The sequence below is a fragment of the Pelodiscus sinensis genome, chromosome 14 (genome assembly GCF_052426305.1).
Source record: "Pelodiscus sinensis isolate ZL-2025 chromosome 14, ASM5242630v1, whole genome shotgun sequence".
NCBI lineage: Eukaryota > Metazoa > Chordata > Testudines > Trionychidae > Pelodiscus > Pelodiscus sinensis.
The window spans coordinates 2,883,617-2,900,419 of NC_143065.1; the positions used below are offsets into that span (position 1 = coordinate 2,883,617).

At 44.5% G+C, this 16,803-nt stretch overlaps 1 protein-coding gene across 1 annotated transcript in view; it reads left to right on the forward strand.

Annotated features, from left to right (window-relative positions):
- The first annotated feature begins 839 nt into the window (after window positions 1–839).
- Window positions 840–16,803, forward strand: part of KLF13 (KLF transcription factor 13) — a 54,996-nt gene continuing 39,032 nt past the window's right edge. The window contains exon 1 of the mRNA XM_014580474.4: window positions 840–1,925. Within this exon, the coding sequence (XP_014435960.3) occupies window positions 1,385–1,925 (541 nt within the window). The 5' untranslated portion in view covers window positions 840–1,384. The remainder of the gene's footprint in view (window positions 1,926–16,803) is intronic.

The following is a 16,803-nucleotide window of genomic DNA, read 5'->3' on the forward strand; positions in this document are numbered from 1 at the left end:
CACAAGTGGCCATTTCAGAATTAAATTTAAACCGACTCTTTTGATTAAACTTCCCCTCAATAATTTCTTCACACAAACACATCATGCCCACTCATTCATTCATTCGCACATTAACTATTTATCCTACAGTTAAGGAATAAAAAAGTTATTGCCATTAATTTTAAATAGCTAGAAAAGGTGCTATTGTTTATTGGGCCTAGATAGGTGGTGTTTTAAACAGTGTTCTTTTGTGTTTAATTAAAGCTGGGTTTTGACTGAACAAAACCATCTAGTTCCAAATCCGAATTGCAGTTTTTTATCTATATCCTGATACTTTGTAAAGCTTTCCCTATGCTAGTTGTGTCAGGTTCACATAACAGAGTTTAATTCCTGCCTTTTAGACTTCAATGCCTATAAAATTGCCTCAGCTAATAAAAGATTAAATATACCATGCCCTGCAGTTGTTAAGGAACTACAGAAAGAACAACATTCAAAAACAATGACGTGGTTGATCATTGCACAATCCTGAAAACTAAAGTTCATGGAGCGTGAGAGAGGGGTGGAGGGAGAGAGAAAGAGTGCGTGTGTGTGTGTTCGGTTCACCAGCCGATTACTTGTCTGTATCCTATAAAATATACCCAGAATCAATGAGCTTGTTTCTGCAAGGATTTCACAGAAAGGAGCCAAAGATTATCTTGAATTTCTGCCTCCTGCTGGGTCATAAGTTAAGAGGAATTTAATTGGCTCCTGGAAATTTGCAAATGTGGAGGTTTCCACCTTGGCAATTTGATTGGCCCACAGAAAGTGTTACACAGGCCAATCACATTATTTGTTTCATTTGCCTGCATTTATTCCCTTGCTGACTCCAAGCTCACGGCCACATCTCTGTGTCTGCACGTCGCTGTTTTCCCCCCCTCTCTCTCAGCTCAGCAGCAGCAGCAGCTGAAGTCTATGTTCATTGCTAACCTGATCAACCCAGGATGTGGCTTCTCTGTGTCGTCACACCCAGATGTTTTTCCAGGCCACGCCCCCATGGGGCTCTGAAACACTCGGAGAAGCAATAACGGGGAAAGCTTATTCTACTGTCACAATGCAATGGAAGGGTTAGAGAAACTACATTTTTGTTATTTCATGGCACTCTAGAAGATCAACGTTAATTCTTACTTCAAGCAACAAGCTGCCATACTTAGGATTTTCTCTCCTTTCCCCCCTTCACTGGACTTTAAATGCTTTTTCTCTTTAGTGACAAGCCGAGTGCAGTCTTCACGAACAGAGTGCATTTATGATAGCAGCTTATTCAGACCTCGCTTCTACAAAGGGATCCTAAGAAACAGGAGGAGAAAAGTCTGCTTCTATAATTTTTTTAAAGGGGAAAAAGTGCAATTTTTTGGAACACCTATGAAAAATGGCAACAGCAGCATACGTGGATCATTTTGCAGCCGAGTGCCTTGTTTCTATGTCCAGTCGTGCTATTATCCACAGTCCCAAAGGGGACGCAGATCCCCGACCTGATGCAGCAGCACCTCCTCCTCTCTCCAATGGAGAAAAAAAGTGGGAAGTAAAAGAGACCGGGAAAGACAATGGATCGTCGCTCTTTGTGGTGGCCAGCATTTTAGCAGATCTCAACCAGCACGTCCCGAACTCCGCTGCCATTCGGATGGAAAAAATAGACAGCATCGATAACAGGGAAAAACTAAGTCCTTTTCCTCCTCAAGAGTTTGGTGAGGAAAGTGTCTCCCCAGCCGACAAGCGTGGAGAAGGAAAAACAGCCACACCTACTAGCCTGGCTGCAGTAAGTGAGCCAAGCCCTAAACAAAGGAGCAGACGGGGAAGAAACCGGGCTGACCCTGAGTCACCCCAGAAAAAGCACAAATGCCACTACGTGGGGTGTGAAAAAGTTTATGGCAAATCTTCCCATCTCAAAGCTCATCTAAGGACCCATACAGGTTAGTTACTAGCTGGCCAAAGATTTATGCATTACAGTTTGTCATAAATGAATAAATAAATAAATAATTTACCCCTCCTCCAATTTGCATTTGGCCAACATTATGATTTCATCTTTCAGAATTCAAGCTCACAGTAAGACTTTGGGGAATAATAATTCTAGTCATCATCCATGCGACGCTAACTTTATTATTCTTTTCATTGCTTTAGTCGTGCGTATGGAGTGTTAGAGGTGTAAGTAGATGGACCCACAGAACTGTATTTCTCAGCTGCTAGTCTCCTCTTACCCACCCACTGCTTTTTACACCTGCATTCCCCCTTGCCTGCAGCTCCCACCCTCTGCTTTGACCCTACCTTCAAATCAGCAGTCCATCACCTCCCATGCCAGGTCAAACACCCGCATCCACGAATTTTAAAATTAAACATTTTAGTGACACCCGAGTGAGTGTGTTTCTTTCTGTGCAGCAGACACTCAAGTGGCCCAGAAGAGAATGGTGAGAGGTTGAGAGCTAGATCCAGGGAGGTATTTTCTGAGGAGTGTATGCGGAAGGGGAATGTAGGACAATCTCCAAGGGGCTGTGGCAGTTGGCCACATACTGAGGTACAAACATCCATTTAATGCACATCACTAGCTGAGTTTGACCAGTGTTCCAGACTTTAATTTGTTTTTTTGTGAACTTTCATGCATGTACCTCTTCTGACTTGCAAGAATATACACAAAGTCCTGTGTGTACTCACATGAAAGTGGTCTCAGACTTTTGTGCTGAAAGTGTTAATTAGGTTATCTTGAAATTTAGCCAAGCCCCACTCCTGCTGAAAAAGAGTCAGGGAGCATGCAAGGTTTAGGTGACCAATGCTCACTCACAGAAATAGGCATAGCGCCCACCTTGAGAACAATGCACACGCTAGACCATGCTTGCAGGAGCCGTTCTCTGAGTAACTTGAAACAGTGAACACTTTTGCTACCATTCAACTCTGGCCACAGATAAATAGTGTAAGGAAAAATTAAAACTAAACACTTCTGAAAAAATTACCAGCCATAATTAGCGCTAGCTTTGCTGTAGAGGACATTCCTCATGTCCTCTCTCCCCCACTCTAGTGTGGTGCTGGGATGAGAGGGTTTCAGGATTTGAGTTTGGTGCTGGGGAAGCAGAGAGAGTAAATATAGAACATCAAGTTGTGTGTAGGCAGAGATATATTTCCCGTCCCACATGGCCAGCGGCATGCTGAATCTTTGGTACCATAGCCAGCTTGCAGGGCGTTGTGTCTTGCCCAGCTTTTGTTTCCTCAGACTGACGTGAAGGGTTTCACTGCTTGATTTTTGGGGAAAGTCTACTAACTTTGCCTCCTCATGCTTATTTTTGCTTTCCTTTTAAATGCAAGATAAAGTTCCTGAGCTCTCAAATGTACCAGAAACCCAGATAAGGAGAAGGGGAACTCCTCTCTTATGAAGAAAACAAGGCATGGCTGAGGCTGCCTCTGGGGAGATGGGGGTGGAGTGCGTCATTCCGGGGCGGGCTGGTAAGCTGGAGTCATTCGGGGACGCTGGCTTTGCTCCAGATTCTCTCTCTCTCTCTCTCTCGCTCGCTTTTAAATCTCCCCTTCCTGTAATTTTACCAGCACGGTAGGGTTTAATTTGTTATTGTTGTAGCTAGTGGTACTGAGAGCACAAGAGTGCATGTGTGAGAGAGTTAGAGGAAAAAGAAGGGAAGGGACTGGTTTGCCCTGGGAGTGGCAGGACCCTAGAGGCTAGAGCTCTTTGTTCAAAGGTTCCCACACAGACACTGGCAACGCAAGAAAACAGTCCTGCCAAGTTTCCCTCATTGGCAACAAGACTGTCTCTGTTTGGATTCAGACAGGTTAAAATGTCTCTTACTCTTGTTATGAAGCTTTTTACAGCATGTTTCAGTGAGACACTGAAAATCTGTATCCCCCTCTCCCTCAATCATACAAATTGTGACAAGTCTGAGAATAGATTACAACATGCCAGGAGTACAGCACGTAAAACTGCCAGCCTTGGCTAGGCAGAGTGTGCAACTCCTTTTTAAATTAGTGTTTTGGACGCTAATAGTTGGAACAGGGGACCTCAGGAGTTCTGAATTCTCCTTTCAGGCTCCAACACGGTCTTTAAGCAGCCATGGCCAAATCACGTGCGTGACTCCATTTTTCTAGCGTGGGCGTGGTAGTGAGTACTCGCCTCACCAGGACTGGTTGAGGTTCCATTAGTTAATGTTTGTAAAATATTTTGAGAACCTCCAAGGGAAAGACTAGAAACAGTTCTCTTAATAGTCACGACCAAAACATGATTACAAAGAATCTTGACCACAGAATGTACCAAGCTCTTCTAAGGAATAGAACTGCTCACACATTCTTTAGAACTGAAATAAGATTAAGAGCAGCACTTTAGGCTGGAAGTGGCATATTTGTGATTGTGATAAGACATTGCAGCTTGTGACTTGCTTGAGAAACACACTCAACATTAGCCAGTGTACTTCTAACTTAAGGTTCTCACACTACTTTTGAGACACGTGAAGAAAAAGAGGCTAGATGTGGGAGGATCAGTTCAGATGCTGTTGGTTCAAATCCAGGCCAGATTGGTAGAGCCTCAAAGCTGGTACTATCTACATGAGATCCCCTTTGTGGGTTCTGACCAGTCTCTAGTGGACTGGTGTTCAAAGCAAAACCACCCTCCTTCCTGCCACAGTTACCACTTGCTGGGAATTATAGTCTGAATAGAGGAGACAAGGATTAAAGGACCAAGGAGACTGACTTGGCCTTTTATCTGCAGACCTTGGTTGCAGTAGAGAATAGGACTAAAAAAATTCTCCACTAGTGAGCCTGCCAGTGAGACCCCAGCGTAGAAAAAGCTCCTTGGGATTCTGACTTTTTACCACCATGATAATTAACCTCTCCCATGCCTGTGAATGCCACATGATTTAAAAACCAGCAAGTCCTAGCACTAGATAGAAAATGATTCACTACAATGTTTTCAATCCTCCCTCCCCCAAATACACCACTTATTTTCATGCCCCCCTCCTCTCCCATTTCTGGGTGAGTGTCCTGGGGTTCAATATAATCACAGGCCACAAATTATGTATTCTCAAAGTCCTAATACATACCAGCAAGCTAGATGCACTATAAGGCTTCGTCTGCACTGCAGTGCTAGTTCAGGAAATTCCAGTATCCTGAAATAGCTATTCACAGCAAGCCCATTATTTCGGGCACGTTATTCTGACGTCCCTGTAAACCTCATTCTAGGAGGAGTAAGGGTCATTTCGGAATAGTGGTTAATTTCGAAATTTGGTGCTGTGTAGATGGCACCAAATGATGAAATGAGCTATGCAAATTGCGTATCTTATTTCGATGCTATTTTGAAATAGCTTATCTTATTTCAAGTTATGGTGCATTGTAGACACAACCTTGGTGTGTAAATTTCAAGTCAAAATTCAGTCTTACATAGACTCCTGAGGCCCTCATAAGATATGTAATGATCCATACAGATCTTATAGAATACTCAGCTCTGTGTCCCAAGTTACACTGATGTCCTTGACATAAAGGTCCTAGGCATTCCTGGTTTTTTTTTTTTCTTTAAAGTTACCTCTAAATCTATGGAAATTCCTAAACATAGCTTGAACAAAACAGAGTGAAGAGTTACCTGGCACGGTTATCTTCCCAGTCTCCTCTCAAGCACCAACTCCAGCTCTTTGCTTTGGGGAAGTGAGTGCAATTGGAAAAACCTCTGCAGTTTGCTTCCCCATGGACCACGATGCAGGAGTGCATACAGGGAGCTACTATGGATCCCTCATTGCTGTCTGGACTCTCATTCTTCCCCATTACTCCTTCTCAGGCAGCGTTGCTTTAATTTTTCCATTGCAACAAAGAAGTGGAGAAGGTGCAGAAGAGGAGTTAATGTAACTGGGCTGGCAACTTCCTGCTGCAGCACTACCTAATTCTTTGCTGCTTGTCCTCCCCTCTGCAGTGTAAAAGGAAAGCTGTATTTAGTAAAAGATGTATATGTTTGCTGAACATGGTGACAAAAGAGGAGATGTGGTTGCTCGTATTAATCTAATAAACTCAAGGTCAAAGACTGTGGTCAGCCTCAGTCATTTTATATTAGAAAGCCACACAGTATAAGCATAAAGAGTAAACAATATAAATACAAAGGAGAACTCAGACATGGCAGGCTAACTGCCTGCTTTCCCAGTTCACCAGAAGCACAAATCATAGTATCAGATTGCTGGACCTTCTAAAGCTCCTCTACACTGCTTCAAGGCAAGGCAACCCTAAACTTACCTCCTGATGACTGTGCGCGCTCAGGACAAACTTTGCATGGGATACAGTCACCGTGGCGAAGCACACACCACTCCCCCTTCCGTACACCGGAGTAAGGACATGTCCATGAGAAAGAGAGAGCCCCTGGGGCAAGGTGAGCTTTAGCTGCTGAAATGGTCCCTTGAGGCTGTGGGCAGCTAGGTATAAGTTAGAGCAGTTTCTGCCTAGTCCCAGGCTCAGGAAAGTGTAAAGGGAGCTTAAAAACCAGCTTCTCTTCCCACTCCCTGGTTTTGCAATGGGCACAACTCAGCTGGAACAGATGCTCTGGCTTGCATATAACCTTTTCCTATCTGGTTAGGTGCCCTTATTCTTGATAAGGCTAAACATCTGCTGCAGTTGCAAAGGAAGAAAGTTGTTTTACTGTTATTGACATTCGCTAACGTCATGAACATTTAGCAGTATGCAAAATCAATTCACTTTGAGTACGTCTAGACAGCAGGACCATTTCGGGATACTGGAGGTATCCCGAAACAGCTACCCTGTGTCTTTTAAACGTGTGCCCGTTATTTGGAAATATTTTTCGAAATAACGGGTGAAGTGTTCTGGCATCCCTGTAACCTTCATTCCACAAGGGTTAAGGGATGTGTTGAAATAGTGTGTTATTTTGAGATTTGCTACTGTGTAGATGTGCTAAATTTTGAAATAAGCTACTTCAAAATACAATCGAAATAAGATACTCAATTTGCGTATATCACGCTTAAGGTGCTGGGTAGATGCATCCTTCCTCTTTACTATAATGAAAAAGTATGTTATTTCATAAACCCTTGTCCACAAAATCATTGCCCATCCAGGGGAAGCAGGGGTTTGCAATGCTTCTTTGGAAAAGGGGTTATATTATTCATCTATTCAAATTAATTAAGATGATGCTGTCTAGAATTTGTAAGTGGTCTTCTAGAACAAGTGGTTACTGGTCACTGTGGCGCTTAAGGCACAAGGTTTAGACTGGGAAATTTGAATGAACTTGATATACGAGTTCCCTAGAGGCTGAAAAGCACAGAGCGTGTAATAGACTCTGAGGCTCAGCTGGATGACTGTCTTGTTGATTTGCTTTTACAGTTCAGGTGAGTTTGTTTTTTATTTTCATACGTTGTTTTCGTTTTGCACAAATCAGTGCAGGTCAGTATGGGCGAAATTCTGGTTCTATCGACACCCCTTGTCCCAATTTTAGTTTGAACAAACTGTTGCACTAAATTCAAGAGGACTGTGATCGTATGCAAATGCAGAAGAGCAGATACAAATTTTTGGAACAAGACAGCAGGCCCACCATCAGAGGAAGAGACTAATGTGGCAACTGCCCCAGGTCCCAAGGACTCGGCTGCTGCTTCTGTTACTGTGGCCCTTTAAATCACTGCTGACTTGAGCTGCAGAACCCTAGGTGGCATGCTTTGGATGGTGCTGAGCTGGGGAGGGGGAAATCCAGGTGGTGCTTAGGGCTGGCTGTGTCTGCCCCACCCTTCCAGCTGAGGCCTTGTCCCTTGCAGGAACACGGATCTGCCCCCTGCCCCAAGATTTTGGTGAGTGTTTCGGCTCCCCTGCCTGACAGACACCAAGAACTACTGCTACTACTTCTCTAAAAGCTGTGTTCGTCCCAGGATTCCTCTAGCCTCTGCCTGTAGAAAGCCAGGCATTAACTCCTAAGGGGAAAAAAGTGCACTACAATGGCAGAAAGTTTCTCTCTCCCTCACGTCCCCTGTGAGCAGAGTCAGGTCCACTGACAGCAGTTGCAGATCCTGGGGCAGACCAGATCATAGAATACTGGGACTGGAAGGGACCTCGAGAGGTCATCGAGTCCAGTCCCCTGCCCTCATGGCAGGACCAAATACAGACAGTCCCTGATAGACGTTTATCTAACCTGCTCTTAAATACCTCCAGAGATGGAGATTCCACAACCTCCCTGGGCAATTTATTCCAGTGTTTCACCACCCTGACAGGAAATTTTTTCTAATGTCCAACCTAAGCCTCCATTGCTGCAGTTTAAGCCCATTGCTTCTTGTTCTATCCTCAGAGGCCAAGATGAACAAGTTTTCTCCCTCCTCCTTATGACACCCTTTTAGATACCTAAAAACGGCTCTCATGTCCCCCCTCAGTCTTCTCTTTTCCAAACTAAACAAACCCAAATCTTTCAGCCTTCCTTCATAGGTCATGTTCTCTAGACTTTTATCATTCTTGTTGCTCTTCTCTGAACCCTCTCCAGTTTCTCCACATCTTTCTTGAAATGTGGTGCCCAGTGCTGGACACAATACTCCAATTGAGGCCTAACCAGCGCAGAGTAGAGCAGAAGAATGACATCTCGTGTCTTGCTCACAACACACCTGTTAATGCATCCCAGAATCACGTTTGCTTTTTTTGCCACAGCATCACACTGCTGACTCATATTCAGCTTGTGGTCCACTATAATCCCTAGATCCCTTTCTGCCGTACTCCTTCCTAGACAGTCGCTTCCCATTCTGTATGTGTGAAACTGATTGTTCCTTCCTAAGTGGAGCACTTTGCATTTGTCTTTATTAAACTTCATCCTGTTTACCTCAGACCATTTCTCCAATTTGTCCAGGTCATTTTGAATTATCCTCCTGAGCAGTCGCACCCCCTCCCAGCTTGGTATCATCTGCAAACTTAATAAGCGTACTTTCTATGCCAATATCTAAATCGTTGAAGATATTGAACAGAGCCGGTCCCAAAACAGACCCCTGCAGAACCCCACTTGTTATACCTTTCCAGCAGGATTGTGAACCATTAATAACTACTCTGAGTACAGTTATCCAGCCAGTTATGCACCCACCTTATAGTAGCCCCATGTGAGTTGTATTTGCCTAGTTTATTGATAAGAATATCATGCAAGACCGTATCAACACCTTACTAAAGTCTAGGTATACCACATCCACCATTCTCCCTTATCCACAAGACTCGTTATCCTAACAAAGAAAGCTATCAGATTGGCTTGACGTAATTTGTTCTTTACAAATCCATGCTGGCTGTTCCCTATCACCTTGCCACATTCCAAGTGTTTACAGATGATTTCCTTAATTACTTGCTCCATTATCTTCCCTGGCACAGAAGTTAAACTAACTGGTCTGTAGTTTCCTGGGTTGTTGTTATTTCCGTTTTTATAAATGGGCACTATATTTTCCCTTTTCCAGTTTTCTGGAATCTCTCCTATCTCCCATGATTTTCCAAAGATGAAAGCTAAGAGGCTCAGATACCTCCATCAGCTCCTTGAGTATTCTAGGATGCATTTCATCAGGCCCTGGTGACTTGCAGGCATCTAACTTTTCTAGGTGATTTTTAACTTGTTCTTTTTTTCATTTTATCTTCTAATCTTACCTCCTTCCCACTAGCATTCACTATGTTAGGCATTCCTTCAGATTTCTTGGTGAAGACCGAAACAAAGAAGTCATTAAGCATCTCTGCCATTTCCAAGTTTCCTGTTACTGTTTCTCCCTCCTCACTGACCAGTGGGCCTACCCTGTCTTTGGTCTTCCTCTCGCTTATAATATATTTATAAAAAGTCTTCGTTTCCCTTTATTCCAGTAGCTAGTTTGAGCTCATTTTGTGCCTTTGCCTTTCTAATCTTGCCCCTGCATTCCTGTGTTGTTTGTCTATATTCATCCTTAGTAATTTGTCCTACTTTCCATTTTTCATAGGACTCCTTTTTTTATTTTGAGATCATGCAAGATCTCATGGTTAAGCCAAGGCAGTCTTTTGCCATATTTTCTATCTTTCCAATGCAGTGGAATAGCTTCCTTTTGGGCCCTTAATGTCCATTTGAAAAACTGCCAACTCTCCTCAGTTGTTTTTCCCCTCAGTCTTGATTCCCATGGGACCTTACCTATCAGCTCTCTGAGCTTACCAAAATCCGCCTTCCCGAAATCCATTGTCTCTATTTTGCTGTTCTCCCTTCTACCCTTCCTTAGAATTGTGAACTCTGTGATTTCATGATCACTTTCACCCAAGCTGCCTTCCACTTTCAAATTCTCAACCAGTTCCTCCCTATTTGTTAGGATCAATCTAGAGCAGCTTCCCCCTGGTAGCTTTTTCAACCTTCTGAAATAAAAGGTTGTCTCCAATGCAGTCCAAGAACTTATTGGATAGTCTGTGCCCTGCTGTGTTATTTTCCCAACATATATCTGGATAGGTGAAGTTCCCCATCACCACCAAATCTTGGGCTTTGGATAATATTGTTAGTTGTTTAAAAAAAGCCTCATCCACTTCTTCCACCTGGGTAGGTGGCCTGTAGTCGACTCCTAGCATGACTTCACCCTTGTTTTTAACCCCTTCTAGCCTAACCCAGAGACTGTCAACACTTCCGTCTCCTATGTCCATCTCCACCTCACTCCAAGTGTGTTCATTTTTAATATATAAGGCAACACCTCCTCCCTTTTTTCTCTGTCTATCCTTCCTGAGCAAGCTGTACCCTTCTATACAAACATTCCAATAGTGTATTATCCCACCAAGTTTCTGTGATGCCAACAATGTCATAATTGTACTTATTTATTAGCACTTCCAGTTCTTCCTGCTTATTACCCATACTTCTTGCATTTGTATATAGGCATCTAGGATACAAATGATTTGACCTTGCCTCGACCCTCCTTTCTCTCTGCCATTATAGTCCATGCTCCCTCCCATTTCCAACCCATCTCCCAGGTCTCCATGTTCTCCACTTACCTGTGGGCTTTGCTCATCTGTCCCCGTCGAACCTAGTTTAAAGCTCTCCTCAATAGGTTAGCCAGACTGTGTCCAGTCAGTTCCATGGGCCCCCTATGACTTGGTCTGCCTGACATTTGGCATGTTCCCTCTTACTTTTTCCATCTACATGAGCAATACATTTTGTGAGGTGCCCCAAGGCATGTACAGATGTGCACCGCCCAACAGAAACAAAAAACCTGGAGATAATACATATTTTTAAAAAATTACTCCAGCCAGGACAGGTTAGGCATTGTAGAGCTGACTACTCAAAGCCTTAAATTTAAGTGTAAGAGAAATAACAATTACAAAATGCATAGACCAGTAAAAACACTAAAATAACAGCCCTTTTTGGGAGAATAAAATTATACGAGCATTGCAGGATGTACCAAGTAGTAACAACTCCTCTACAAGTACAGTGAATGTGTATGTGCGAGACACAGAACAGTGTGTGTGCGCACATGTGTGGGAAAGCTGGCTGCTGCAGAAACTTGAGGGATGACTAAGCTGTATCTAAGGCACAGATAAGTGCATGGGCTGAGAGGGGGGAAGCACTAGGAGACAGGGAGAGAGAGAGAGAGAGAGAGAGAGAGAGTGTAGGGGTGTGTGAGAGAGAGAGAGACAGACTGTCAGCTGACTGCAGGGGAGATCTCAGAAGCAGTGAACTGTGTCTTTTGGAGAAGCATTCACACATTCATCAAAGTAGAAGGAAATAATTCTGACCCAAGTCCTCCCGAACCAGAGCGTCCTGTCCCTCCCCCACTCTACAAAGATGGGATACAGGGGCAGGTGGCCACCCTGACTGTGACATCAGCACTCCTCCCCCCCCAACCCCTTCCTTCCTGCTCTGCACAGCGAGCAGGAGGGACCAAGAGCACTGAGCTGCAGCAGGACTGAGCAACGTTGGGGGGGGGGGCACCTGCCCTCTCCTGCACAGCAGGACCCCTCCAGGCCTTTTGAAATTGCCTGGGCCTCTGGACGAGTTCCTCCTCCCTCCCCCATCACCAGCCTGCCCAATGCGCTCCTGCCTCATGGTGGAGCCACAGCCACTTGGCAGATAAATGGGGGGGAATTCCTCCCTTACACACAGTGCATATGTTCAACACTCAGAACATCTACTTGGTCGGGGCATTACACTGCTTAGGATTTGCCTCAGGTCCCCTTGAGCCAGATGCAGTATAACGGTACTCCGGTAGCTAGAGCTGTGTATAGCTTAGTCCTTTATGTAGGGTTCAGAGCATACCACAGGACCGAAGGCAAGAACATGGGGATGCCAGGTTATAGGACAGAAAATCTCCTTGGGGTTGTCCACCGGTGTGCGGATCATGCCACTGAAGCCCTTCTTCCTGTCCCTCTGGGGCTCCCCACCATGCTGTCCTGCTGGGCCAGAAGCTCTGGTCTCTCCCAGCAAAGGTACAGATTTGAGGTTAGTGGCACCACCTTCCCTGCAGAGCAAACAGACACTGACCCAGTTCAGCTGTGGAAGAGCTCAGTTGTAAAGGCTCAGCACCCAGGAAACCAGCCCCCCAGAAGACCAAAACCCCAACTAAATCCATCTTACTCTGTGTAAAAGTTTTACAGCGAAAGCTCATAAGGACCGCCCCCTTTATCAATGAAAGGGAGCTGTGTACAGTGGTTGCTCCTCCCCGGATAACAGTTAATTTACACTAGGCATGATAAAAAACAAAAGCATAAAAAGCAGAATTTAAGTGGTTGTAAGTGAAAACAGACTTCTCGGCCTCGGCATCGCCCTCTGCTTCTGCCCCGACTCCGGCGTCTCCGCCTGCCCCTGGAGTCCTCGGCTGCTTCCGCCCCGGCTCTAGTCTCTCCGGCCACACTCCGCCCCGGCTCTGGCGTTCCCAGCCGCCTCTCTGCCCCGGCTCCGGGGTTCCCAGCCGCCTCTCTGCCCCGGCTCCGGGGTTCCCAGCCGCCTCTCTGCCCCGGCTCCGGGGTTCCCAGCCGCCTCTCTGCCCCGGCTCCGGGGTTCCCAGCCGCCTCTCTGCCCCGGCTCCGGTGTCTGTGCCGGCCACTTTCCTCCCGTTCACCTGCACTGGTGCCCTCCTCTCTCCCAGCTGAGCTGGCGCTGCTTTTAAACGTGGCGCGTGGCTTACGGGGGGGGGGGGGGGGAGGTGTCGCTTGCATCTAACCCCAGGCCTGGGGCCACTGGGTTGTTCTGGCCCGCGAGAGGGGACGGGTTTACCCTGCCACAAGCTGTTCTAAACATCATCTCATGCATAGCAACAGAAGACCATTCCATTGACTCGCCGTTATGGAGCGTGTTTCTAATAGAGGCCATGTTCAAAGGATCCCACCTGAAGGCATTGTGTTGAACCCTATGTAAACCCAAACCGCACTATGGGCCACAAACAAACAGGCCGTGGGCTGTATGCAGCCCATGGGCCATGTGTTGAGTAGCCCCGATTTAGCAGGTCTAGTAAAAACCCGCTAAATTGACTGCTGATTATGCTCCTGTTGACTCTGATACTCCACTGGGTCGTGAGGAGTAAGGGGAGTCAATGGGAGAGTTTCTTCTGTCAATCCCCCACAGTGGGGATGCCGTGGTATGTCAAAGTAAGGTATGTTGACACCAGCTATGCTATTCATATCACTGGAGTTGTGTACCTTAGTTCACCTTTGTCCTCTTCTGTAAACCAGGCCATAGTAATCTCATAGATTTCCTTCTACAACATTACGTCTCTCTGCTTTTCACATCTGAGGGGATGCTCTGGGCCAAACTAATTGGACATTTTAATGCAAGTCTAATATTTTGCAATACTAAATTAAGAGAGAGAGAAGTGGGTGCCTATTTACCTCCACTCATCTCCTTGGAATAATAAGCCCATCTGCTTCCTAATGGCTCCATAGACCCTCAGAAGTGGGTCTGGCCCACAAAAGCTCACCACCTAATAAACCATCCTGGTAGTCTTTAAAGTGCTACATACTCCTGTATTTTGTTTCAGCAAGACCAGACTAACACGGCTACAGCTCTCTCTCTCTCTCTGCAGGGAAATCTGAGTGAGAGACGCATGATTCCTGCATGAACAACAGCTTTGTCAAATCAGAGTTCATTATAAAACAAGTGCACAGAGGTGTCTTTCCCCTTTTACGCATTTAAAGCACAAGAGTTGCTCTGTATTATTGACTGGTTGAACATGATTATAGCACGTCCAAGAGCAGAAACCTGGAACTTGTTTATGTAGGACATGTGGTTTCTAGTTCTGTTTTATAACTTAAGCATGTTCCAATGCCCACTGTCCAAATAATCTTGGATCAGCTGTTTGGAAGTCAGATATTGCTGACAGAGCTTAAAACTAGGCCACAGTCCAAGTTAAGACCGACCCTTAAAGGGTACTTTCTATAGTAATTCACTTTATAGATTTTTTTGTTTTGTTTCTTATCCAGTCGGCTTTTTTTAGCTAGATTCACAAGGACTGTGAGATCATTATCGTCCTGTATATTGTTAAACACTATGGGTTGTTTAAGTGCAGGCATTGAAGTCAGACACATATCCTGTGTTTTTCAGATTTTGCAGATTCAGCTGTTTTCATAGAGCCTTTACTCTAACCAGCTATAACAGTAAAGTTTAAAAAAGTGTAGCTTGCCATCTTGCAGCTACCATTGGAAAAATGACCTCATGAGTTTGGTGTGTGGGTGTGTTGTTCCCCCACTAACATAAAAACACTTGCTAACCAGGAACTTACTGCAAGTCAAACAACACAGAAGTGAACATATCCTTAAATGACCTCTTATGCAGTGCAAGGTTTTTCTGAAACAAAATACAGGACTATGTAGCACTTTAAAGACTAACAAGATGGTTTATTAGATGATGAGCTTTCATGGGCCAGACCCACTTCCTGAGATCAAATAGTGGAAGAAAATAGTCACAACCATATATACCAAAGGATACAATTTAAAAAAATGAACACATATGAAAAGGACAAATCACATTTCAGAACAGAAGAGGGATGCGGAGGGGGAGGGGGGAAGGAAGGTAAATGTCTGAGTTAATGATATTAGAGGTGGGGAAAGGTAGATGTCTGTGAGCTAATGGTATTAGAGGTGATAATTGGGGAAGCTATCTTTGTAATGGGTAAGGTAGTTGGTGTCTTTGTTGAGCCCCCCGCGGAGAGTGTTGAATTTTAGCATGAATGCCAGTTCAGAGGATTCCCTTTCAAGTGCAGATTTGAAAGTCTTCTGGAGTAGGATGCAGGTAATTAGGTCGTTGAGACAGTGTCCTTTCTGGTTGAAATGGCAAGAAACTGTTTTTTCTTTGTGATCCTGTCTAATATCTGTTTTGTGGGCATTGAGGTTTTTCTGTGATCAGTTAAGGTTTCTGTCACATTCTCAGAAACGATAATTTTTGACTGTGTTTACTATTCAGAGTAGTAACAGGGAGATCAATATGCTGCTTTAGCCTTATCATAGGCAATACCCCTACTAACTTATACTGCAAAACTCATAAGGCAATGTTCAGTCATGAATTACGCTAGCTTCTGCCAGCGAGTCTCTTGAAATAGAAGAGCCACACAGAGGCAAGTTGTGTTGCTGCAGCTGCCCTGGGCCTGTAGCACGCCAAAGTCTGAGGTGGGAGGGGTGTGATCAGAGCAGGTAAGGATGCACTGATTGGGCGCACGGGCGCCCAGCCAGACAGCCTGCACCAAAGCTAACTGCGACTTTGAAGATGCTCTCTACTGAGGAAAGCTGGTAGTGCAAGTGCTGGCTGCCATGTTCCAGATGATGTGCAGCTGCTAACCAGGGTGAATTGAGCCTCACGAAACATCTGTCAGGGTTTGCATTAGAGGGTCAGTTGACTAGGATTGAAAATTGGCCTGCATGTTATTACTCCCCATTCAAATTATTTCTTGAAACAGTTCATTTGAGTACCAAAGTGTTTATTAATTGGAGTGCACAAAAGTTTATTTGGTATTTTTAGTTCACGATGTGAAACTGTGCAGGTGCAGATCCACTCTATAAATTAGGGCTTGAAACTACCAAAGCATTTACACTTGTAAAAAGATGCAATAAAAACTCCTATGTACTGTGTTGTTTTGCACAGATGTAAGACAGTGCCGTAGTAGTATATAAATATGGAGATACTACTACATTTCCATGAATTCATTCATCCAATTCATATAATGGAATTTAAAAAAAATATGTAAACATATATATCTTTAACACTAGCTACCAGAGTGCAAGTGAGACAAGACAGAGTGGGTAACGTTTGAATAGGATTTCCTGGGCTTTTTTGTTTTGGCCTGGCAAAATATGTCAATGACCAATAACATTAGTACATATTGCAGTGGATTACACACAGCTTACTTCTGAAAACACTTTTCATGGAGGACTGAGAGACGGTCTAGATCAGGGCTACTCAACTTTGGAAGCCCCGGAGGCCAAAATGATACTCACAGCACATACAGAGGGCTGCAACTTAAGTGTGTTGCATATATCTGTATATATTTGCATATATATTTGCAAATAGCTTCTTTAACACCGACAGGCACAAATACCAAGATTAAGGCAAGACTACGCAACACACAGGCCCCATTTAAGTCAGTTCTGCTGATATTAATAAAACGCAATATTGACCCGATTTCCGCACATATGACAGCACTTTTAATGAGCAATGACAGTCCAGGAATTTAACTGCTAAAACGCATCTCAACAGAAGATCATTATATTGACTACTTTTTTGTTTTGGTTCCCACCCACAGGCTGCATGTTGAGCCCTGCGTAAATCCAAACCGCACTGCGGGCCACAAACCAACAGGCTGCGGGCTGCGTATTGAGGAGCTCTGGTCTAGATAATGGAAATGTCCACTCAGTTGATATATGTATGCATGAGCGGTGCCAAAGTTGGCAGATTTT